This window comes from Eschrichtius robustus, chromosome 2 (genome assembly GCF_028021215.1).
Source record: "Eschrichtius robustus isolate mEscRob2 chromosome 2, mEscRob2.pri, whole genome shotgun sequence".
NCBI classification, from domain to species: domain Eukaryota; kingdom Metazoa; phylum Chordata; class Mammalia; order Artiodactyla; family Eschrichtiidae; genus Eschrichtius; species Eschrichtius robustus.
In genome coordinates, this window is record NC_090825.1 from 146,307,455 (window position 1) to 146,334,253 (window position 26,799).

General features: G+C 33.9%; 1 protein-coding gene across 5 annotated transcripts in view; it reads left to right on the forward strand.

Annotated features, from left to right (window-relative positions):
* Positions 1 to 26,799, forward strand: part of RANBP17 (RAN binding protein 17) — a 311,774-nt gene that overhangs the window by 66,078 nt on the left and 218,897 nt on the right. For all 5 annotated transcript variants that reach the window (XR_011073140.1, XM_068536342.1, XM_068536343.1 and 2 more), the window contains 2 exons: positions 86 to 191; positions 9,260 to 9,395. Coding sequence is in view for 4 of the 5 variants with exons in the window: in XM_068536342.1 (XP_068392443.1) it covers positions 86 to 191; positions 9,260 to 9,395 (242 nt within the window). In the remaining variant the exon portion in view is untranslated. The remainder of the gene's footprint in view (positions 1 to 85; positions 192 to 9,259; positions 9,396 to 26,799) is intronic.

The following is a 26,799-nucleotide window of genomic DNA, read 5'->3' on the forward strand; positions in this document are numbered from 1 at the left end:
CTTTTGCTAATTTTAGAATATTGTGAAAAATAAGCTTTGTTTCTATCAATACTTTCTAAACGATTTTTTCCTTGTTATATATTAGGACGTCTTGCCTGGCTGGTATACTTGGTTGGGACAGTTGTTGGAGGAAGATTAACATATACCAGTACAGATGAACATGATGCTATGGATGGAGAATTATCCTGTCGGTAAGTAGTAGCCATATAATTTACAGAAATTTATGAAGTACTTAGAAATTTAGTTACTGAGCTGCTATTATGAGCTAAAGCATTTTGTACTTGGCCTTTTGGAGAAGGTATTATTTTCCTTTTTACTGATGAGAAAACCAAGGCTTAAGTGATTTGTAAAAGTTATATCTCTAATAAGTAGTATAGTCAAATATATTCATATGAATAATATGAGTGAGCTGGTTTTCCATATATTTTAATTCATTTTTAATAACATCTTTATAACAAAGTAATACATGTTTTTGTTGAACACTAAAGATTCAAATGAAAAGAAAGTTATACATTAATTTGGAAATAACTACTTTCATTTGGTAAAGATCTTTGAGTCTTTTTAATTAATGTTTGAGAGTATATGTACATTACATGTGTATTTTTCAACTTTTTTTCAACAAAAGTTATACTGTAATATTGTTTTGTAAACTAAAATGGGGATACTAGTACTATATCTAATTCATTTTGGGCTGTTATAAGGATTAAATGAGTTAATAATTTTAAAATAATTTTAAAGTGCTTAGGACAATGCCTGGCAAATAGTAAGCACTATATTACCAGAAAAAAACCCCAAATAATTCTTTTTTAAAAACTCAAACATAATAATTATATAAACATTTTATCTAGACATGAAATATTCTAAGCTATACCATAATTTAAATAGATCCTTGCTTTGGGAATTTTAGGTTGTTTCTCAATTTTTCCTTATTATAAAGGTGAATATTCTTTTAGCTGTACCTTTATGTAGATCAAAATAATTTTATTAGAGTTAAGTCCTAAAAGCTGAATAGCTGGTTGAATAGTATATAGCACTTTAAAGACTTTCAATACACATTACCAAATGGCCTTCTGGAAAAGCTGTACCAGTTTATCCTCTGAACCCAAAGGCCATGAGAAGCTATTGTTGTTTTTTTTTTTTTCTTTTTGATTGATTGATTGATTGATTGCTATGTTGGGTCTTCGTTTCTGTGCGAGGGCTTTCTCTAGTTGCGGCAAGCGGGGGCCACTCTTCATCGCGGTGCGTGGGCCTCTCACTATCGTGGCTTCTCTTGTTGCGGAGCACAGGCTCCAGACGCGCAGGCTCAGTAGTTGTGGCTCACGGGCCTAGTTGCTCCGTGGCATGTGGGATCTTCCCAGACCAGGGCTCGAACCCGTGTCCCCTGCATTAGCAGGCAGATTCTCAACCACTGCACCACCAGGGAAGCCCCTGTTGTTTTTTTTTTTTGCAATTGAACACTAGGTGGTAGGATTCTTATCTTTGCCAGTTCATAGGTAACTAATGTCTCATTTTAATTTGTATTTCTTTGTTTACAAGTGGTGTCAAACATTCTTTTCCATTCCTTTTCTTGCCCTTTCTGTTTTCTCTTTGTGATTTTTTATTATATATAGTTTGTATCATTCACCCGGTTTTCTTTTATGATTATCTTTCCTAATCCGTAAGAACTCAGTATGTATCAAAGATTGTAATATTTTGCTATTCATTTTGAATACGTTTTCTCCATATGTTTTAATTTGTTTTAGAAATTGCTTTTTTACTGGCTTTAAATATTTATATATTAAGATCTATGAATTTTTTCTTTCATATTTTTTTCAATGCTCATGTTTAGGGAGGTTGTTCCACACCTGGATAATAAAAATATTCTGCTATATTTTCTCCTGGATCTTTTATGGTTTCAGCTTCTTATATTTAATTTTTAATATATCCAACATTTATTTTGTTATGTACTTTTTCGACAGTTTCCACGTGTTAACCAGTTAATGTCAAACCCCACCCTCTACTGATTTGAAATGCTGCATATATCTTACACAAAATTCTCATGTCTTTTTCTAGGCCTTTCATTCTTCTCCACTGATCTTGGAAGTCTATTTGTACACCACTGTCACCCTACTGAAGTCTAGTGTGATATTCTCTCTCATTATTATTCTTAAATATATTCCTAACTGTTTAATAAATTTGTTGCCATTTTGAATAGAAATTTCTCTCTCATTTCATACCCTTTTCAACCTTTAAACTACCTCATTTCAATGAAATTTGAATCTGAATGGAACATAAATATTTTTAGTTTTTCCCAAGATTTATTATTTCCAATATCAAACCACTTTAAAATATGACTGGGGCATTCTCAAAATGCTTTGATTAATTTTAAACCAAGTGAACAATTTGCTTCTGTACCATCTTTTAATATAACATTACATATTTAGTAAAGTGGGAATTAAGAATAATTTTTGCTATAGTTAGTCTGATTTTTTTTTTAATGTTTTCATCATCAAGTAGAGAATTACCCACTGGCACTATTTTCCGGAAAAATATATATAACAGGAAATAAACAAAAGTGGTGTGCATTTGCCAAGTAGAAAATTTTAATTTTTTCTTTAAGCGGCAAACATATTTAGCTCTAAGTAAGATTTGTTTTGTGTTTAGCCTGTTTTCCCTAGGAAACAAAGTCTTAGTTGAAGTTTATGGGCTAAGATTTTTTTGTGGGGTGGGAAAAAGGATACATTTTCAGGGAAGAAAGAATGAAGGAAAAGTGAGTAAAAGATAAAATAGGTTATGTGTTGATTAGTTGATGAAAATATTGTGACCAGAGTTCCTCGGGAACCTATTCCTGTATTACCTCTAGGAGCAGTGGTTCAGTATTTGCTAATTCAGTTTTTATGGCCATTTTGCAGCACATAACTACCATAAATAATGAGAATCAACTATAGAAGGTGGTGTATTACACACCTGGTTGCTCACTTTTACAGTTTTCCCCAGAAACCACATGGAACAGCTGTGCTTCAAAGCAGTCCATCTTGGTGGTGGCGGGGAACGGGGACTGAGGGCAAGTGGTTTATCTGTTCACTTATTTCTGCGTCCCATTTTTTTAGTGGTTGAAATCTACTCCCGGAGTGTATAACTTTTCCATACTTCTTAGTTGTGTCCCCTGGCCTCTTTGAGGAGCTGCTGGGGAAGCCAGAGCTACTATTGGTCCTGTTGGTTGGAGGTAGGGGCTGGCTGGAGCTATGGTAGGCCTTTCCTCCCCCTGAGTGAGGATTTATAACTGCAGGAGCTGTGCGAGTCTTTACTGGGACTACAAGGCAAGTGGTTGAGCCCAGGGACAGGAGGAGAGGTGGTGGGGTTGGTGGGGGGTTAAACAGGGCCGAGTAGATTCAAGGTGGGGTATGTACCAGGACTTACATAATTTGCCTAGAAAAAACATAAATATATGTGTTTTAACATACTGAGATTTTAAATTAAATAAGAATGATGTTTTATGTAAAATTTTGAAATATCAATTTCACATGGAGAAATTCCAGGTAACTGGAACTGTCATACTAGTGCCTTCTGGTGTTGTTATATGATAACCTTTTTAACTCCTGGGAGGATGCTACCAAATTAGAAGTTGAGAAGCTCCTGCCAAAAATCTGTGTGTTATTTTATCAGAAAAAGGTTGATATTCATAAAAACTTCCAATATTGTGATAATGATATTTAAAACATGTTACTTTAACATTTTTAAATATGCTGCTTTAACTTAGCAAATAAGTATATTTGTGCTCAGGCCACACAATTCTGATTAAATAAAGATAATTTTATAGTCATTTCAGTTTCATTCATCGTGACCAGAATGTAAACCTCTTGAGAGATTTCCCAGGGATTTTGTCTTATCCTGTATCCTCTCTAATTTGCTGGTGGCTGCTTCTTTTCGGCTCATTCCTCTCAGTTAGGCCACCCTCTGTTTCTGTTTCTTCATGTTGCTCTCACCTGTTCATCTCCCAGTCATTCCTCATTATTCATTGAAGACTTTTGCAGGTAGCTCAGTGTTTTGCTCTCTGCCCCAAACCCTGCTGTGATATAGATGACTTCAACTTCTTTCCCATCCGGTAGTGTTGCTTCCTCTTCTCTACACAAGAAACTTCCAGTGGCTTCCTGTCACACGTGAAACAAATTCCAAATTCTTGCCATAGCCCAAAGTGTACTGTGCTACTTCTCAGACCTTATTTCCTATCCCTTTTCATTCAGCTCAGCTACATACACTGACTTCCTTGCTATTGAGTATTACCAATATGTTTTCGCTTTAGGGCCTTCGCGCTTCTCTTCTGCTAGGAATGCTTTCTCCCAGATGTTTATGTAGTACTCCGTCACTTCAATCAGGTCTGTACCCAGATGTCTCTACCTCTTTTGACCTCCCTATCCAAAATAACATCCTTACCCTACTTTATTTTTCTTCATAGTACTTATTACCTCTTGATGTTTATTTGTTTATTCCACTAGAATAGGGAAGGAATAAGCTTTATCTGCTTTGTTCACTGCTGTATCTTTATCTCATCTGCCTGGCAAAACCTAAACTCTGAAGGAATTCAGAGTTTTCTCTTAATTTGTCGAGTGATAAAAGAAATTGCACACTTCTTTAGATAGGTACCATTGCCAACTAAGATATCTTTTTTTCTTTTTAACCTTAACTGAGCCCTCAGCATGGCTCAGTGATTTGTGTTATTTTAGTAATTCTTATCTTCTGACTTCCAAACACTTACTGAACTGTTTTCCTTGCATGTTTTGTCCCACATGTACCTCTAATTCAGTGACTAAACTTAAACTCGTCTCTTCCATCTACTCCCAACCCTGACTCTCTTTGTGTGTCTCATCACTGTCAACTCAATTGCCTAGGCTTGAATCCTGGGACTTCTCCTTAACTTTTTCTTTTTACTCTCACCAACATCCGTATAGTCATCAAATTCTGTCACTTCTACCTTCTGCTTATCCCAATTAGTCCAGTTATTTCTATTACCCTTGCTGTTTTAACTCCTGTCATCATTTGCCCGGATTCATGCTACAGTTTTACTTGGGCACCTTGTTTCCTCTCTGGCTTTCTAAAATAAAGATGTGATTATGTCTGTGCTTTGCTTAAAGTCTGCAATGACTTTCATTGCTATTGGGATTAAAATCAGTGTGATTTATCAGGCTCTTCGTAATCTGGGTCCTGCCTGTTTCAGTAGCCTCATCTCGTGCCACTGTCTTATAGCCGTATAGAACTTTTTTTCAGCTCTTAAATGAGCCGTGCTTCCCCCCCCCCCCACCCTGTCTAGAAAGCTGCACATGCTTTCCCCTTTCTCTTGACACTCTCTGCTGTGTTCCATCCTAGAATATTAGGAACTCTCGCTAATTTCTTTGTAGTGTTTATTATAGCACTTGTCATTCCTTATTCTAATTGCTTGTTTTACTGCCTTTCCCTGCATAGGCTATAGATTTCTGGAGGACTGGGAATATATATGTTTCGCTCAGTATTGTATTCTGAACTCCTAATATATACCTGCCATATTATAGGCCTTCAAATATTTGTTGACTGAATAAATACGTATGGAATTGGATATTAAGGGGAATATAAAAGAATTGATTATCCAAAAATTCATTTCTTTATACTTGAAATGGTGTACTTATACTTGGATCAAAATTATTTAATATTTATCTTTTTATTCCCTCCATGCTCCAAAGATAATTTAAGATAAAGGTAAAAATAAATGTAAGCCAATAAATTGAAACACAAGTGAATATTGTATATACAATATAAGCTTTGGTCTTATGCACTTATTAGAGGTGACCACAGATCTTTGAAGGGCACTGTGGCAGAGACTACTAGTTGTCCTGTATCTCTTCTTTCCTTCTTTTGCAGTAATAGCATACCTGAAATGTTTTGCTGGGCATTGGCCACCTGAATAAGACTAGATTTACTAGAGTCTCTTGCAGCTAGGTATGGTTAAGTGATTATGTTCTGGGCAATTGAATGTGAGTGAATGTGGTATGTGTAACATATATGCACATGGGTGGAGCTGAAGAAGCCATCTTAGACCATAAAGTGATTGGGTGAGTGGAGGCAAGTGTAACAACAAGATGGAAGGAACCTGAGTCCCTGATACACCGTGGAACACCAACTAGTCCTAGAGCATTGCCTTGAATTTTTGCTTGAGAGAAAACTAAACATCTATATTGTTTAAGCCATTGTTTTTGGATTTCAGTCACTTGCAGCTGAACTTCTTTTACAACTATCAAAGCTTATTTGACAGATGGATCATGTATCCTTCTGGGAACTCTTTCCTACTCTCCTGCTGGGGATTGTTGGGGTGCCTTTGCAATTCATATCAAGCTGGTGATTTGCACTGCCTCTTAAGCAAATGCAAATCACCAGCTTGATATGAGTTGTAAAGGCACCCCAACAAACTTGGCTATTGGTTTCATGTCTTCCTCAGATTTTTGGAATGTATGTTATTAAAAGGAAATAAAAGTAAACAAGCAATTGCATAGAATCAACAAAGAACCAGAGTAGGAAAAAGTAGGTCCTACTCATAAAGAATTTAAAAGCAGGATATGCTTTAAGTCACTTAAGAGGATCCAGAGATGAAGTTTGGTGTGTGTATCTATTTATTTAACTAAAAATTACTTCAGGAGTCTGTGCGTTCACAAATACACAGACTTTAAAAGTGAGCTTTGTCCCTCCTTTCAAAATCAGAGAATAAACACATCTTTTTAGGAAAAACAAACCTGGTTGACTGATTCTTAAATTTGATCTTTATAAGCTTTCCTTCATGAATTTTAATAGCATTAAAGATATTTAGTAAGTGAAGGTACTTTTAAATAAGTAGCTTAATTTAGGAATTAATAACTATAAAAATGGTTACCAAAATATTATCTCATAACACTTTGGCAATAAATACCAAGTTTTTAAAAGAAGTTCATTCGCTGTAACGTAGACATTTTGTTCCTAGAACTCTTTGCTGGTAGGGAATAGGACAGTAATTATATTTCACTGAAATGTAAGTTTGTATTCAAAATGGGATTATTAAAATTTGGTGTAGCCTTAATTTTATACAATGTTTTGGAAAGTTATTTAATAATATGAAAAAAATAATTGGGCAAGATACGTTTAGTGAGACAGTTCAATGGAATAAAATAAAAGGTCCAGGAAGTAATATGAATGCATAAATGGACCTAATGTATGTGATAAGGGGTAATTCAAAATAGTGGGCAAAAGACAGACTATACAAGAAAGAAATGGTGTTGAAGCAGCTGGGTAGCCATCTGCGAAAAAATGTTGATCCATATCTCACCAGATAGGTTCAAGATTAATTTCAGTGTATCATACAGGTGAATGTAAAAAGATGGAACAAACACACCTCAAATTTGGGTAAGACCTTGTTATTATATAAAATCCATAAAAGAAAAATTGGTAAGGTTTTCTGCAAAAGAAAAAGAAGAAAAACATGCATGATATTAAAAAAACACCATAATCAAAGTCAAGAGACAAATGAAAAAGTGGAGAAAAATATTTACATCTCAATCACAGGCAAAGGGCTCAGTTTTGTAATATATAAAGAATTCGTAGAAATTAGCAATAAAAAAATAACCCAACAGAAAAATCAAAAAAGGATATGAGCAAAAAGGGCACACAAAAGGACATATGTATGACTTAAAAATATGGAAAATTTTGACTTTACATTCATGAGAGAAATACAAATTAAAACTTCACTGAGATACCATTTTTCAGATTCCAGTAAATTGTAAAGTTTAATATCACCCTGAATTATCTATATGTATATAGACACTCTCATTTACTGATGATGGGAGTATAAATTGTTTCAATTTCATTGGAAGGCAATTTTGTAATAGCTATCAACATTGTAAATTCATATTCTTTAGTAATTTGATTTATATTGGTGTATATTATAACTGAACATGTGTGCAGTGATGTGTACAAGATTGTTAATTGCAGCATTTTTGTAACAGCAAAAAATTATAAACAACCTTAGTGTCCATCAGTGGGGGAAAGTATGAAAATAATGTGGTATGTTCATATAATGATGTTCAGCAGCTGTAAAAAGAGAATAAGGAAGCTCTTTATATCTGACATGAAAAGATCTATAAGGTATATTATTAAATGAAAACAGCTAGGTTTAACAGTATAACAGTGTAGTATGCTCCATATGTGTAAAAGAGTTGGGAGGAGAATGTATAGTCATACATACATTTAAAAAGTCTCTGGAATGACACAAACTGTTAACAGCGTGTGTGTGTATGTTATTGTGTGCATACATGGAAGAGTTGGGAGGAGAATGTATAGTCATACATACATTTAAAAGTCTCTGGAATGACACAAACTTAACAGCGTGTGTGTGTGGGTGGGTTAGGGCTAGGCATAGCCGCCTTTGCACAGGGAGAAAAAAGAGGAATAGGTGCTGTTTCCTCCAGAACTTCTACTTCTGTTTCTTAAAAATTTTATTATGATATGGTAATTTTGTTAGCACCAGGCAGTTGGCAACCATTCACTGGAAAATTTTAATGAAAATAGATAGATAACAGAAGGATTTGGGGGTGGGGGGAAATTCTAGACTAAGCTTTTTATTCTATTAAGCTTTTTCTCTAGGAAATTTAATTTAACCTTTAGTTCATTTATGATTTTTTGATAATAATAGTTGCATACTTGTATTAAAAATATTTGATTTTGTTAAGATCATCTTGTAATTTATTTCAGGTAAAATTTTTATTACTCATTAAGAAAGTGATACAGCTTGATGGGTGTACCTCTTTTTTTTGTATTTTGAACCATATGACCCCATATGAAAATATGTTGTAATGAAAAAGTAAAATACAAAACTACACATTCAATATCATTCTTCTTTTACTAAAATATTCTATATACATAAATATATAAGTTAATACCTGTGTTTATAAAATAGTTATAATTGTAGATATTTACTATATCTATATATATTATATATGTATATGTCATATATCTATATATAAATGTTTAGTAAAATAATAAATGCATGTCCATGTAGGTTTGTATGCATGTATATGAAGTGCATGTGTTAGGAAAAAGAGCTAGAAGGAGTTAGACCAAATTGTAGTATCTCTTCGTGGTAGGATTTCAGATGATTTTTTAAAATATTTTCTTAATAAGCATTTGTATTTTTCCACTTTTTATATTATGTAAAATTGATGATAAATGTTTTAATGGTATTTCTCTAAGAATTTTTACTGAAGCTTCTTTTTTCCTTCATGAAAAGAGTTTTTCAGCTTATATCTTTAATGGATACCGGATTGCCTCAGTGTTCTAATGAGAAAATAGAACTTGCAATTCTGTGGTTCTTGGATCAGTTTCGTAAAACATATGTTGGTGATCAACTTCAACGAACCTCAAAGGTAGGTTTTTACTAGAGATTAAAATTAATGTTATTGAAGATGAAGAAAGGTGTTCACATATAACAGCTTTAAGCTGAATGATATATTTGGGCAATTTCTACATAAGAAATTTAGTTGATCAATTGAAGTCAATTGATTAATTGGTATTGAAAGCAATGTGAGATTGCTTGTTTTATGCCTAGATTTACCGTTGTCTTTGAAGATTGATTGGCAGAGTTAGTGAATGTTTTTTATGTGGTTAGTCAAGGTTTAAAACATACGATTTACTCTTTTAGTAGTTCTGAGGGTTTTGTGGTTTTTTTTGATACTTATTTATGTGGTTTCCAGTGTATTTTCCACTCATTCCTTGGCATTTTTACATGATAAAGGATGAGGACAAGAAGAGTAAGACATGCCTTTGAGAGGCCGCAGTTAACTTAGTGAAGGGAACACTTCTACTATGGTAATTGAAAGTTTAGCATTAGCAAGTTCAGGTGAATTGATCTTAAGGCATTAAGGTATTATTGAGGGCATTTATGTGAACCCTAACCAGATATTTAGTAGTACTTGGACACTGAGTAAGATCTATGAGATTTTTTTTTTTTTCTTTTCTTCCTAGAATAATAACTCTTTCCAAAACCTTCTCTGTTGGAAGTCCTAAGGATATTCTTGTCTCCTTTGGATTTATAGTTTGTATTAGTAATGTTAAGAGATTAAGTTCTAGAATAAGCTTTTTATATTGAACTGAGCTTTTTTTTCCCTGGGAAATTTAGCTTAACCTTCAGTTCATTTATGGTTTTCTGTTAATAGTAGTTGTATAGTAGTATGAAAAGTATTTGATTTTGTTAAGATCATCCTTTAGTTTACTTCAGGTAAAATTTTCTCTGCTTTTTAAGAAGGTGATATAGTTTGATGCTTTCTTTGTGAAATACATTGTGATATTTTATTGCCATTTAGGATTTTTTTTCATTCAGGATTAATATCAAAAAAATTTTCTTAGAATTAAGCAGACATTGAATGAGACCACTAGGGAGAAAAAGGAGTAGCTAGATATAACTGTTTTAGGTTGACAGTAAGACAAATTAGAATCAGACAAAAATTACATGGTATAAAATTTATACAGGATACACATTGAATTATGATAAACTGTCTTGTTTTAAATGTACCCAGAGAGTTTATTTTGCTTTTGCAAAAGTGAATACTCTTGAAACATTGCTTATCTAATACCCATTTGGTCTGGGTCCTAAATCAGAACAGTGTAATATGGAGTGGAAAAGCCTTAAAATTATTGTGGTTAAAGCACTTGGAAATAATTATGTAAAATGAAATCAATTGTTTTAGGGCAGTGGGTTTGAGAAGTTTTTTTTCTGAAGATTCTTGTATGTATATAACTTTTAATATAAGGTAATTGTGAAAAAAGTGAATTATAGAAGATAAGTTTTTCTTTTTTTTAATTGCTTACATATTAGGAAAAAATAAACACATCATCAGACTGGTGTTGATTCTTTTAATTTTGCTCTAACATTTTTGGTGCATCTTATCCTATTTTCAAAGAGAATAACGTGATTTTATTTCTGAGGCATTCCTACTGCATAACCTTGAAGTGAAGCCAAAGCTTTCCACTTTTCTTTTTTTTTGGCTTGTCTGCTGATCTGCCTTAGTAGGAACTGTTTTGGGGGTCCTTATTGTGTGCCCTGGCACTCTTCTAGGAACTCTTCACATTCTCTCTAGGTCTTATAACAAGCCTGCAAGTTTGGTATTATTGTTCCCATTTTACAAATGAAAGAACAGACTGTCTAAGACATTTATAAGTTCTCTACATACTGTTTTTCTGTCAACCAACTAAGGAGGACTAGATGGAAAATATTTTTTGGTGAGAGCATTCCGGATTATGGCAAAAAAAGGGAGAGCATTAGGTTAAAGTAAGCGAATAATGTTCAGTGTGTACTTATTTTGTACCAGGAACTTTCCTAAGCTCTCCTAAGCATTCTGTCATTTAATTGGATCATATAGAGTATGACTTAAAGTTCTTCCCAGTCTCTTTTCAATGTATGTCATCAGTTTCATGCTTCACTACTCCATACTTGTATTGCATACTTTATGTGTACTAAATTTTTTTCAGCTCCTTTAACAGTCTACATTCTCTTTCAATTCTGGACCTTTGAAAAAAAAATGTTTCCTTTGCCTGGGACACTACTTTTTTAAATTCAGCTTCCACTTCCCTACCTTACTTAGCTAACTTCTACTTTCCTTTCACATCAGATACCCCATCCTTTAGGATGCTCTTCTTAACTTAAATTCTGAGAGAGTTCCTTTTTTCTGTCCCCTATTTTAGGATTATTATACTGCATTGTAATTATTTCTTAGCAAAACATATAGAGACTATAATTTGGGTTAGGACTGTTCTGTCTTCTTTATTATCACCTCCACATGCTTGGCATATTGCTTGTATGCTTTCTACTAGATAATGGTTGAATGTATATATTTAGTAGAATTTCATAGGAATTGGGTCTAGATATCCTGTATAATACTTTCAGGTAACAAAGGGTATGTTCTTGAGTTGGAAAATGATGCTGACTTTAGTGAAATTGTTTGACAGGTTTTTTTAAAGATATATTAATTTATTTATTTTTAATTTATTTATTTTATTTATTTATTTTTGGCTGCATTGGGTCTTTGTTGCTGCACACGGGCCTTCTCTAGTTGCGGTGAGTGGGGGCTACTCTTTGTTGTGCTATGCGGCCTTCTCATTATGGTGGCTCCTCTAGGCACGGGCTCTAGGCACACGGGCTTCAGTAGTTGTGGCTCATGGGCTCTAGAGCACAGGCTCAGTAGTTGTGGCGCACGGGCTTAGTTGCTCCGCGGCATGTGGGATCTTCCCGGACCAGGGCTCGAACCCGTGTCCCCTGCATTGGCAGGCGGATTCTTAACCACTGCGCCACCAGGGGAGCCCTGTTTGACAATTTTAAGTAAGGTATACAATTAATAAGCATCTTAAAAATTCTATAAAAGCCTTCATATGCAAAATAATATAACTTATAGAAATAAATGCTCCAGGAACCAAGGTGGGAATCATTGAAGTGATTGTATAGAAGTATGTCCTATAAGTGAGAAAGAGAAATCATAAATAGTGTCTGTAGACATTAATTGAGCAATTAGTCTGTGCCAAAGACTTTGCTCAGCACTTGACAGGCATCTAATTTCATCTCACAAAAACTCCATGGAAATAGTTATCTTTATTAACATCCCCACCACTTTTTACAGACATGGAAACTGAGGCTTGGAATAGTTAATTAATGTGATTAAGTGGTTGAACCTGGATTTGAACCCAGGACACCTGATAGAGCCTTTGCTGCTAACCACTTTGCTGTATTGCCTCCTGTTGGATCTTTGACTGGGATAGTGAATGGGCCTTTCAAGCTCAACAGGTTCTAAAAAGAAACATTGTCTTCTAAAATGCTTTCTACCTACTTTTCTATTTTGAGGAAGAATGACTTTGAACCCAAAATTTCCACTTTGTTCTTATTTCTTATGTCTAATCTGTCACCTATTCTTGCTGATTTTATTTCCTAAATATCTCTCAGTTCCACTCTTTTCTCAGGGCCCTTCCTTTTTATTCTTGTTACTGCTTACATTTCTCACTAGATTTCAGAAGTCTTCTGGTTGTACTTTTGTTTCCTTTTTGCCTTCTTCCAGCCCATTTTCCATACTGCCACCAGAGTAATCTTTTCTTCGGTAGAAAACCAGAGAGAATAGTGTAATGAATAGTCACACATCCATCTTCCAGCTTTGTCAAATCTGAATGCTTTGCCATATTTACTTCAGATCTGTATATTTTAAAATTAAATATTGAAAACATATTGCTCTGATTCTGTTTGCCTCACTTCTTGCCCAAAAGTAACTACTACCCTAAATTTAGTGTGATTTTCATGTACGATATTGTTCTTTCCCACATTTCTATATATTTATTAACAAAACATAGTATTATTAACTTTATAGAAAATTATTAGGTAGAAACTTGCCTTTTTTGATCAACATTGTTTTTGAGATTTATCCATGATGATACATGTAGTTTTTGTTTGTTTGTTTGTTTGTTTTAAAGAGCAGGTGTCATTCTTTTTTTTTTAATTTATTTATTTTATTTAGTTATTTTTGCCTACATTGGGGTCTTCGTTGCTGCACACAGGCTTTCTCTAGTTGCGGTGAGTGGGGGCTACTCTTCGTTGCGGTGCATGGACTTCTCATTGCAGTGGCTTCTCTTGTTGCAGAGCACAGGCTCTAGGCGCACGAGCTTCAGTAGTTGCAGCGCATGGGCTCAGTAATTGTGGCTCGCAGGCTCTAGAGCACAGGCTCAGTAGTTGTGGCGCACGGGCTTAGTTGCTCTGTTGCATGTGGCATATTCCTGGACCAGGGCTCGAACCTGTGTGCCCTGTGTTGGCAGGCAGATTCTTAACCACTGCGCCACTAGGGAAGCCCTGATACGTATAGTTTTAAGTATTTTAATTATTTAATGGTATTACAATATATTACTGTGCCATTATATATATATTTTTTTTAATATAGATTGGGTGTTTCCAGTTTTAACATTTACAAAAAATACTGCAGTATGTATACTAATACCTATTTCCTCATGCATATGTATGAGTTTCTTGAAGGTAAATACTAGGAGTGGAATTGCTGGGTTGTGGAATGTTCATATCTTCAGCTTTACAAGATATTATCAGGTTGCCCTCCTAAGTGTTGTAACAGTTTATTCTTCTTCCCCCAGCAGAGTAGGTGTGTGTTGCTGTATATTGTCATAATACTTGCTTTTGTCAGTCTTTAAATTTTGCCAGTCTTCAGGGAACACATTTCTTCCTGTGCCATTTCTCTGCTTAAAATTATTATTGATTTCCCATTATTTACAAAATAAATTTCTTCTTATGGTCAAACTTCACCTACCTTTGCAACTTTTTCTTTTGATACTGCATTCTATTCTATGACATGATGTATATGTGCTGCTGTGTATTTATTTCCTGCTTGCATATTTCAGTTATCCAATGAATATTAATAAGTAACTACTATATATTAAGGCCAGGGATACAAAGGCAAATAGGATGGTCCATCTCCCCAGTAAGTTTATTAATTAAAGAGGGAAGATAGCAAATAAAGAAAAAAAATAGAAAATTTATCCACGTTTATATTGAAACAGTATATAAATAAGGAAAAGACAAACTTTTAAATAAATGCTGCTGGGATATTTTGTTATATCTATGTAAAAATTGTATTATTCATAGCATATAAATATCAAATCCAACTAAGTTAGAGGACTCTTAGTGTGAAAAGTAGAAGATTATGATTTAGGGATAGGGAAGGATTTTTTTAAGACATAAAAAGCCCAAAGTGTAGATACAAAGGTTGATAAATTCTACCCATTTTAAAAGTAAAAACTTCTGTGGATAAAAAAGATACAATAAATAAAGTAAAAAGACAACCTGTAGACAGGTTGTAAGATATTTGTAATACATGTAACTTAAAGAGAGTCAATATTCAGTTATATAAACAATTTCTATGAATCAACAAGAGAAAAACAACTCAGTAGAAAAATGGGCAAAAGATGTGAATAAACAATTCACAGAAGAGGAAATCACAATTGCCGATAAATATGAAGAAATGTTCATCCTTTTGCGGACTCGGGAATGCAAACTAAAGCTACAGTGAGTTACCATATTATACCTGTTAGCTGGAAACAGTTACAAAGTCTGACAAGTGTTAAGTATTTGTCAGGAAGTAAAATAGCAAACACTCTACACTGCTGGTGGAATCCAAATTGGTAAAATTGCTTTGGAAAACAGTTTAGCAATATTTAAGAAAGTTAAAAATGCATATACTCTTGGATCAGGGAACAGAAGTTCTAAGAACATACTTTAAAGATGCTCACATGTGTATGGATGACATATTTAAGAATATTTTGGATACAACATTGTAAATCAACTGTACTTCAATAAAATTTTTAAAAAAATATTTCAGGTATACAAACAATTGGAAAACTTAATTTTAAAAATACCACCTACTTTAATACCCCAAAAGCCCTTCATAAAATAGGAATAAATCTAATGAAAGATGTACAAGACCTGTACAGTGTAAACTCTAAAACATTGTTGAAAAAAATTAAATGAGGCCCAAATAAATGGACATATATGTACTATGTTTATGAATTGGAGACTCAGTATCATTAAGGTCACTTAAGTAAAGTAAGTGGTAACAGTGTTTCATGAAATAGAGAATATCGGTAAAGAAATGGAAATTTTTTAAAAAAGAAACAAATAGAAATTCTGTAGTTGAAAAGTACAATAATTGGTATGAAAAGTATACTAGAGGGGCTCAACAATATATTTAAACTCGCAGAAGAAAGAATTAGCAAACTTGAAGATTGACTATGTCTTAGTTTGGGCTACTATGATAAATACCATTGACTGGGTGGCTTAAACAACAAAATATTATTTCTCACAGTTTTGGGGGCTGGTAGCCGAGATTAGGGTGCCAGTGTGGCTAGGTTCTTGGTGAGGGCCCTCTTCCTGATAGTATACTCACATGTCCTTCCTTGCTCCATGCCAAAAATGAGAGAGTGGTTCTTTGTCTGCTCCTCTTTTTATAAGGGCATTAATCTCATCATGAGGGCCCCACCCTCATGACCTCACCTAACCTTCGTTACTTCCCCCAAACCCCACTTACTAATACCATTCCTTTGGGAGTTAAAGATTTAACATATGAATCTGGGGGGAACACAAACATGTAGCCCATAACAGATGGCTAGAGATTGTAGTATTCAAAAAACAGACAACAAAGAATGAAGGAAAATGAACAAAGCCTGAGAGAACTGTAGATCACCGTTAAGTACACCAACAAACATATGGAGTACCTGGTAGGAGGAGTAACAAAGAGGACAGCAAGAAAGGAGCAGAAAAATATATTTAAAGCAATAATGGCTTAAAAATTACCACATTTGTTGAAAAACATTACCCATCAAAGAAGTGTAACAAAAAAGGTCCACACTAAAATCACACCATAGTAAAAATGCTGAAAGACAGACAAAGAGAAAAATTTGAAAGCAACGAGAGAAAAACTACTCCTCACATACAAGGGAACTCCAATAAGATTAATAGCTGACTTCTTTTTAGAAACAGTGAAGGCCAGAAGACATTTGGATGTCATATTCAAAATGCTGAAAGAAACTGGTAACCAAGAATTCCATATCCAGCAAAACTATCTTTAGAAATGAAAGGAGAATTAAAGACATTTTTAGATAAACAAAAACTGAGAGAATGCATTGCTATCAGAGCTGCCTTATAAGAAATGCTAAATGAGGTACTGCAGGCTGAAAGCAAGTGATCTCAGACAAATTCATACAGATCCACGGAAAAAGCCAAGAGCACTAATGAAGCTAATTAAGCAATTAAAAAATAGAGTACTTCTTCTCTTAACTGATTGAAAAGCAATTGTATATAACAGTTACATATTTTATATACATATACACTGTATCGATAGCATATAACATGTAGAGATGTCGATAGCAGCACACAGAAGGTGGGTGGGGAAAAAAGAAAAAAGAAGGTGGGTGGAAGCAAAGTTGTGGAAATGACACAAGATGGTAACTCAAATATAAGAATCAATAAAGAGAACTAGAAATGGTAAATAAGAATGTTTATCTAGCAAACACTTTAAACATTTTCTTGCTTTTTTTTCTCTCAACTTCTTTAAGAGACAAAATTACGTAAAGAAATAATTACCATAATTTATTGTTGGGTTTGTAATATGTAGTTGTAATATGTTATAACATACAATAACAATATTACAAAAGGGGAGCAAAAAGAATAGAGCTATGTAGGAGCAACATTTCTTTATCTCATTGGAACTAAGTTAGTATAAATCTGAGGTAGATTCTATTAAGATGTATATATTGAGCCCAAAGGCAACCACCCAGAAAGTTACCAAAAAAATGTATAGTGAAAAGAGTCATTAAAGTTTTTAAAATGTTACATTAGAAAATATTCGCTTAATGCAAAAGAAAGCAGTACAGGAAAGCTAGAGGAACAAAAAAGACAGCAGACATTTTTTAAAAAGTAAAATGGCTGACATAAATCTAACAATATCAATAATAGCATTACACTTAGAATGGATTATATAATCTAACCAATAGGCAGAGATTGTCAGATTAAAAAAAAAAAAACAATGTCCAACATGCTATTTACAGAACACACTTTTTAAATTCAAAGATACAAGTAGATTGAAAGTAAAGGGATGGCAAAAGATATACAGACAGCAACCATAAAAAAGCTGGAGTGACTATACTAATATCGAACAAAATAGACTTTAAAACAAAAAATGTCACTAAGGATGAAGAGGGACATTTTATAATGATAAAATAATCAACCCATGAGGAAGATATAACAGTTACAAACATATTACTACCTAAGAACAGAGGCAAAAACTGAAGTTTCTGTTTTTTACATGAAGCAGAAACTGACAGAAATAACAACATTAGTTGAAGAATTTAATGCCCTAGCTTCAATAATGAATGGAACAACTAGACAGAAGATCTATAAGGAAGTAGTAGACTTGAACAGCACTATAAACTAACTGGACCACAGACAACTATAGAACACTCCACCCAACAACAACAGAATATACTTTCTTCCCATGTACACACAGAACATTGTCCAGGATGGACTATGTGCTTTACCATAGAACAAAACTCAGTAAATTTAAGAGGATTGAAATAATACAAAGTATGTTCTCCAACCACAGTGGAATGAATAGAATTCAGTAAAAAAGAAATTTGGGAAACACATATATGTGGAAATTAAACAACACTTCTAAATAACAGATGAGTCAAAGAAGAAATAAGAAGGGAAATTAGGAAATACTTCTAGGTGAAAGAAAATGAAGACACAATATACCCTAACTTATAAGATTCATTTAAAGCAGTACTTAGGGCTAACTTTATAGCTATAAACACCTACATTAAAAAAGAAGAAACATCTTTAATAGCCTAACCTTCTACCTTAACACACTGGAAAAAGAAGAAGCTAAACCTAAAGTAAGCAGAAGGAAGGATATAATAAAGTAAGAATAGAAATTAATGTAATAGAAATTATAATTCATCAGAAATTAAATCACTGTAATTCAGGAAAATTCATTTCAATACTATAATGACATACCACTTCACTCACCCCTAGGATGGATATAATCATAAAGACAGATAATAACATATTGGTAAAGATGTGGAGAAGTTCGACCTTCATACACTGTTGGAATGTAAAATGGTGCAACTAGTTTGGAAAACAGACTGGAAGTTCTTCAAAAAGTTGAACATAGAGTTGCCATATGATCCAGTAATTCCAGTCCTCTGTATATACCCAAGAGAAATGAAAGCACACATCCACATAAAAACTTCACACACTATTCATAGAAGCATTCCTAGTAGTCATTAAGTCAAAAAAATCCAAATACCCATCAACTGAAGAGAGGATAAATAAAATGTGGTATATCCCTAAATGGAATATTATTCAGTCATAAAAAGGAGTGAAATATTGATACATGCTACACCATGGATCATCCTTGAAAACATTACGCTAAGTGAAAGAAGCCAGTCAAACAGAAGAACAAATATTGTGTGATTCTACTTAGAGGAAATTTCCAGAATAGACATATCTATAGAAACAGAATGTAGATTATTGTCTACTAAAGGTTTCTTTTTGTGGTGTTGAAAATATTCAAAAATTGATAGTGGTGATGGTTGCAAATATCTGTTAATATACTAAAAACCAATTAATTGTACACTTTAAATGTGTGATTGTATGAATGTCTCAACTACTACCAAAAAAGGACTAAAGCTCACTTTTAAAATGGGGAAAAGATTTAAACAAGCACAACTAAAGAAGATATCTAAATGGCCAATAATCACATAAAAAAATGCTCAACCTTGTTAATCATCAGAGAAATATGAAAGAAGTATCATTTCACACCTGCCAAAATGGCTAAAAATGAAGACTGATAAACCCAAGCCTTGATGATGATGTGGAATATATGAAACTATGGTATGTTGCTGATAGCAGTGTAAATTGATGTATCCATTTTGGAAAACTATTTGATGAGTCTACTAAAGCTGAACAGAGCTTACCCTATAGTTCATCAGTTTCACTCTTAGGTATTTACCCAGAAGAAATAAGTTTATATATCCAAGTGACTTATATAGGAATGTTCATAGTAGCTTCATTTATAATGTCCCCAAACTGGAAACCTGTGTTCACTAACAGTCTAATGGGTAGATAAATTAATGTGTACCACATGGCAGTAAAAGAAAAGAAAAATATTATGATACATGCAAAAATGTGGGTAAATTGATGATAATCAATTTAGGCAGGATGATGAATGAAAAATTAGACACAACGTATACATTATGATTCTGTTTAACAATTTAATGTGCTATTGATTGATTTGTGAATATCAGTCCATCCTTAAGTCCCTGGAATAAATCCCACTTGATCATGGTGTATGATCCTTTTTATATATTGTTGGATTCAGTTTGCTAAAATTTTGTTGAGGATTTTTACATCTGTATTCATCAGAGATATTGGCCTGTAAAAAAATTTTTTTGTAGTGTCTTTGGTTTTGGTATTAGAGTAATGGTGGCTTTATAGAATGAATTTGGGAGTGTTCTGTCCAGTTCAGTCGTTTGGAGTAGTTTATGAAGGATCAGTATTAGCTCTTTGGTAGAATTCCCCTGTGAAGCCATTCGGTCTTGGACTTTTGTTTGCTGGGATTTTTTTGATTACAAATTCAATTTCACTTCTAGTGATTAATCTGTTCAGCTTATCTGTTTCTGATTCAGTCATGGAAGGTTGTATGTTTCTAGAAATTTGTCCATTTCTTCTAGGTTGTCCAGTTTGTTGACATATAACTATAGAATTCTCTTAAAAGTTTTGTATCTCTGTGGTATTGTTTATTTCTCCTCTTTCATTTCTTATTTTGTTTATTTGTGTCCTCGTTTTTTCTTGAGGAGCCTGGCTAAAGGCTTATCAATTTTGTTTATCTTTTCAAAAACCAGCCCTTTGTTTCATTGATTTTTTTTCTATTGTTATTTTTGTCTCTATTTTATTTTTTTCCTCTTTGATTTTTATTATTTTCTTTCTTCTGCTGACTTTGGGCTTTGTTTGTTCTTCATTTTCTAATTCCTGTAGGTGGTAGGTTAGGTTGTTTATTTGAGATTTTTCTTGTTTCTTGAGGAAGCCCTGTATTGCTATAAACTTCCCTATTAGAACTGCTTTTGTTGGTATCTTATAGATTTTGGAAAGTTGTGTTTCCACTTTCATTTGTCTTGATGTATTTTCTGATTTCCTCTTTCATTTCTTTATTGAACCATTGGTTTTTTAGTAGCATGTTGTTTAGTCTCCATGTGTTTGTTTTTCCCAATTTTCTTCCCATAATTGGTTTCTAGTTTCATACTGTTTTGGTTGGAAAAAGTGCTTGATGTAATTTCTGTTTTCTTAAATTTGTAGAGACTTGTTTTGTGGCCAGCATGTGATCTATCCTGGAGAACATCCCATGAGCACTTGAAAAGAACGTATTTTCTGCTGTTTTGGGATGGAATGTCCTGTAGATATCTGCTAATTAAGTCCGACTGATCTAATGTGTCATTTAAGACCACTGTTGCCTTACTGATTTTCTGTCTGGATGATTGTCCATTGATGTAATGGGGCATTAAAATTTCCTACAATTATTGTGTTATTGTCACCTTCTCCTTGTATGTCTATTAATATTCACTTTATATATTTAGGTGCTCCTGTCTTAGTTGCATATATGTTAACGAGTGTTATATCTGCTTCTTATATTGATCTCTTTATCATTTTATAATGCCCTTCTTTGTCTTTTGGTATAGTCTTTGTTTTAAAGTGTATTTTGTCTGCTGTGAGTATTGCTACCCTGGCTTTCTTGCTTTTATTTGCATGAAATATCTTTTTTCCATCCCCTCATGCTCAGTCTGTGTGTGTCTGTAGCTCTGAAGTGAGTCTCTTATAAGCAGCATAGAGATGGGTCTTATTTTTTTATGTAGTCAGCTACCCTGTGTCTTTTGATTGGAGCATTTAGTTCTTTGACACTTAAAGTGATTATTGATAGGTATGTACTTATTGCCAGTTTGTTACTTGTTTTCTGGTTGTTTTTGTAGTTCTCTTTTCTTTTTTTCTGTTCTTTTTTGGTTTGATGATTTTGTTTGTTTGTTTGTTTGTTTTAGTGGTATGCCTGTATCCCTTTCTCTCTAGTTTTTGTTTATCTATTGGAGGTTTTTGACTCGTGGTCATCGTGGGGTTCATATGTGTTGGCCTATAACTATATCTACTTGTTTTAAACTGGTATTCATTTAAGTTCAAACTCATTCTAAAAGATCTATATTTCTTTACTCTCCTCTCCCACATTTTGTGCTTGTGATGTTGTATTTTACAGCTTCATGTTTATCCCTTTAATGTTTATTGTAGTTATAGTTGATTTTGTCCTTTGATCTTTGTACTAGCTTATTTAAGTTGTTGATCTCCAGCCTTTACTGTATATTTGCCTTTACTAGTGAGTTTTTTTTTTTCCTATCCTATAGATACTTAATTCTTGTTATATCCTTTTCTTTGCACTTTAGAGAAGACCCTTTACATTTCTTTTATGGGAGGTTTAGTATTGATGGTGATGGGGTCTTTTAGGGTTTTTTTTCTCCTCTGCTCAGTGGCTGTCACCACCCTACCGGGGGCAGGGGCAGGTTTCAAGTTGCTGAAATAGAAGCCCTGAGGATCAGGTCTGAGCTGGCTCTGTTCCCTCTGTGTGTGTGCTCTCCCTCCTCCCAGCACTGGCACCCTTGCCCTAGAGGGGAGCAGTGCTGGAGCAGCAGGGGCTGGAGCAGGCGCTTGGTGTGGATCTGGGCACAGGATTGTGGCAGTCCCAGCTGTAGTCAGAGTCCTAGACCACTTATGTCAAGCTGCTTCCGTAAATGCCAGTAATGCCTGCCTATGTCCCATTCGGGTTTTGTTCAGGGTTCAAGCCACCTTTGTCCCTCACAACTGAGCACTCCCCTTAGCCACTGCAGCCCTAGCCCTAGTGTGGAACCATGTCGCAAAGCAAGCAGGGCCAACGTGGGCGCTTAACTGAGGTTGGGCCTTGCGTTGGGACGATCACAGGGAATTTGTAGGAGGCTAGGGCAGTTTCACTCTGCTTTCTCCACTTTATTTCAAGAGTAACCAAGTGTGTGCATGCCCTTCACCAGCAGAATCTAGGTTTCTTACAACCTTCCTGTTATTCCCACTGGTTTTCTAACCAGCTAAGGGAACTTGTATTGGTGGTGTCAGACTGCAGGGCTGGAGCACCCAGTATGTGACTTGAACCTCTCACTCCCTAGAGAGGATCCCCCTCCTATTCTTTGTCCCTTCCCAGGGACCCAGGTCCTGACCTGATCGTTTCTCTTTCCTTCCTACTGGATCCCATGTGGATCTTTCTTACAGCCTTGGTTGTACAAGAGTCAGCAACTCTCCAGTTATTTTAGTTTTCAGGGAGAATTTCTCGAATTTAGATGTATTTTTGATGTGTTCATAAGTCCCATGTCCTCCTGCTCCACCATCTTGATCTGAATCCCCCATTGTAATTTTTAATCCAGTTAAAATTGAATTGTAAATTTTAAAATGGGATATGGAAGAACCTTTTTTATAGACACATACACACACAGAGAGATCTTGGCTTCTGAATATTTATCAGTAGGTGGAAATTTTGAACTTTGTTTTTAATTCCCTTTATTTATTCAAGCCAACCCTACCCATAAACATCAGTTTTGCTTTTGTTGGTTACAGAAATCTCACCAGTAAGTTGAATTGCAAAAGTTAGTTAAATTGTGGTCATTTAGATCTTGGAATGTACTTTCCTTTAAAAATAGATCTACAAAGAACTATTTAATCAATGACACTGATAAGTCATAGTATTAATAGAAGTTTCCTGAATTTTGGCCTCCTAAACTAGCACACCAGAAGTTGAGGAGGAAGCAAGTTCCCTTTCCCTTTTAGGATTTAAATTTTCAAATAGACAAGTTAGTCTTAGAGTTTTTCTCTCCTTTTCTTCACTCCCAGTTTTGACATCCTATACAGTCAGCCACCACCAGAGGGATTTCATTCTTTGAAATGATCTGTTAACTCTCTTTTCTCCATCACCACACTACGCACAGCAACACACATGCACACAGCAACACACAAACACACACCTCACAAATTTGCTTTTTTTCTAAACACTTGGCATCTGCTAGGTGTCAGAAGGGAAGACTCCCAATTAATGGATGAATGAATTATCCTAGGAAGGATTTGCCTTTTCTAAAGAAGATATTTATTAGTGCCAAAGAATTTCAAATAGTATAACAAAGTGAAGTAAGTAAAAAAATCACTCTGTTTGAGGTAGTTACTTAGATTGAGGCATTATATGGTCTGGGAATGCACTCTCATCTTATTTCTACTTCCATCTCCCCTTTTTTTGCCTTCATCCTCCTGAATTAGCTATGTTCTAAAAATTTGCAAATTGCTTTTCAGGAAGGTTCTCAGGGCATTGTTATGAAGCCAAAGGGAATAAAGGCAACATAGTAATTTATAAATAGGTGACCATGCATTCAGATTTGCCTAGGATTGTCCCAGTTCACACTTGTTGTGCTAGCATAATTGATAGTTAATTGCTCCATCTTTTGTTCTCAGAAGTGTCCCTGTTTGGATAATAAGTTATATGGTCCCTTTATGTACAAGCCATATGCTCATAAATAGGATATTGTAGTAATTCATAAATGGGAAATAACTTTATTAAGGTCAGGCAAAGTGATCCTTTTCTTTTGCTTCTCTGGCTCTCCATACCTGAGTAAAAGCCTTATTTATAATCATCATGAACTAGTGATATATAAGCACATTGTATCCTTGTAATTCTGTGGAATACTTGGAATTTGTACTAAGACAGTAAGTGACTGTTGATGTATTTTCAAGTTATCCAAAATAGAAATGGGAATATTTCAACTTTCAAGTATCATCTTTGTATATGGATTTCTAAATTGTGTTTTGTAATTACTTTACCTGTTATCCAGCTTTTCTCCTGTTGAGTACCACATGAAGCAGCAGATGGCATTCTCTCTCTACAACTGTTAGATCCTCCTGTGTAGAATGTTAGTAACAGTTACTGGTAAATCGAGTAGGGAAGCACGTAAATAAAAGAAAAACATAATCGTAACAGTAACTGAAGTAGACTGCTGCAACTATAATTGCAATCCAATGTTGAAATAACGTACTTGCTGCTTTTCCAGGTAACTTGGATATATTTCAACTTTTGGCAAAACAATTTTTGTATATGTATTTAATAACAGTTTTAGGAGAAAGTATTTAAGAAATCACATGAAAACTGTTTTGTGCATAGGATTTTCACTTTGGTGAAAAATAGGTAGCAGCTTTAAAACATTTAAACAGTAAACATTTAACATTAAAAAAATATTCTAGTATAACAAGTATTATCATGCAGGTTGTAGGGGGAAGAAAGTACCTTCAAAAGTCGATTGTTATTTTTGAAGTTTGAGTAGAGAGAATAATGATCATTGACTTTGGGATTTTTAGAGAATAATGATCATTGACTTGGGGATTTTTTTTTCTGTTAAGTGTTTTAAAACTTTTTTAAAAGTTTTGAACTTTCATTTTGAGTTGCTTTCACATTTCCTGTGTAAATGTATCATAATTTGTCTCTGTGATAGAGTGTTTTCAGAGCTAACTACGTTTTCCTTCTTGGAGAATGGTTAGTGCTTATAGTCCTAGTTAATGCTTATAGTGCTGGATTGTTTTATTGCTCAAGGATTTTTTCTTTCAATTGTCATATAATACATCTAATACCTATATAATACATCAGAATTCAGACAGACCCTTTTTTAAAAAACATGATTTCTCTACCCCCATTCCCATGTAATTCATCTTACTTGATAATATTTATTAACTATTGAAAAAACACATTCTATGTCTCTGCTTAATAGAAAGTTGAGCAAAGCAGCCTAAGGCCTAATTTTTTTTTTTTTTAATGTTTTTGCTTTATAAATGGATTTGCCAAGTTATGCTTGGCACTCCACTCCCTAAGTGCATTTAAGTGTTGATTCAAGAGCATTAAGTACTAGACAAGGAGGTTTGCAGCAGAAAAATCTAAAGTTAAAATCTTAGCAACTGTTAATAATTGAAATTATGATGTAATTTGGAGAAATACAGGATTTAAATTGGAAAAATAATGGGCTTAGTTTATTATTTTTAAACTGACTCCGATGTATTATTTATCATACCAAATCAAATATACCATTATTTGGCATATGTAATCATGTAATTCTTTATACATGTATTCCTTAAACACTTATTGTCTTCCTTGTGCTTAGCACTATGCCAAATCCTGGAATACAAAGATAATGATTATTTGTAAAAACTTGATAAAGTATATGCTTATACACAGAGTATTTTAAATCTATATTTTCTTATTTTTTCCATTTATTTTAAATGATTATAAATTCTGAAGCATTTATAGAATTTGACATTTGTGGACAAAATGCACAAAGTAAAACTACATGTGCATTTGGATTATGAATGACATATTTTGGATTGTTCTCTTCATTAATTTTTTAAAAGGCAGAAGATAATACTTTCTTTTGGTGGTGATTTTTTTGCCTCAGATACATTTATCTGGACATCTTTTGATGTTTGAAGTTTTCCTAATGATTCTAAGAAATTGTTGTGATAAAAATAATAAATGAAATAGTATGTGGATGTGACTAAGATGTATCTTTGAAGCGTTTTCAGCACTAAAAAACACTCAGTTTAAAGAGGTTTTAGTTTTTAAATTTTACAACTAAAAAATTTCTTTTCTCCCCACATTGGTCTGTAGTTTTTCTGAGTAGGCCTTGGGTCTTGTGGAAATCATACACAAGATGATCTTTCCCTACAAATCAAAAGGTGAGGCATGCAAATCTACTGAATTTACACTAGAAATGTGTTCACCTGTGATGGTGTTGCTAAAATTGGTTATGTTCTTTATTATTTAGTGTCAAAGTAGTTATCAGTGAGAATCTCCTACTTCATTCCAGAAAGTATTTTCTTTTCTTCTGTTGATAATTGCTTTAAGTGGCTTGCTTGAAGGGAATCTGGATGAGAGAGGATCCATCCTACTTCTGCTGCAGAAACCCTGAAGCTACGTAATATTTGTAAATAATCCATCCCACATCTTTGTTTCTTTTAGCTTCAAGGAATGCTTAACACCTATTATATATTATAATGACTGGACGATCAACTGGAATGATAAGAAAAGTTATCTTAGCTACAAGTTTGTAAATAAATATGGTTAAAATATTTCCAAAAGAGTTTTAGGCTTTAAG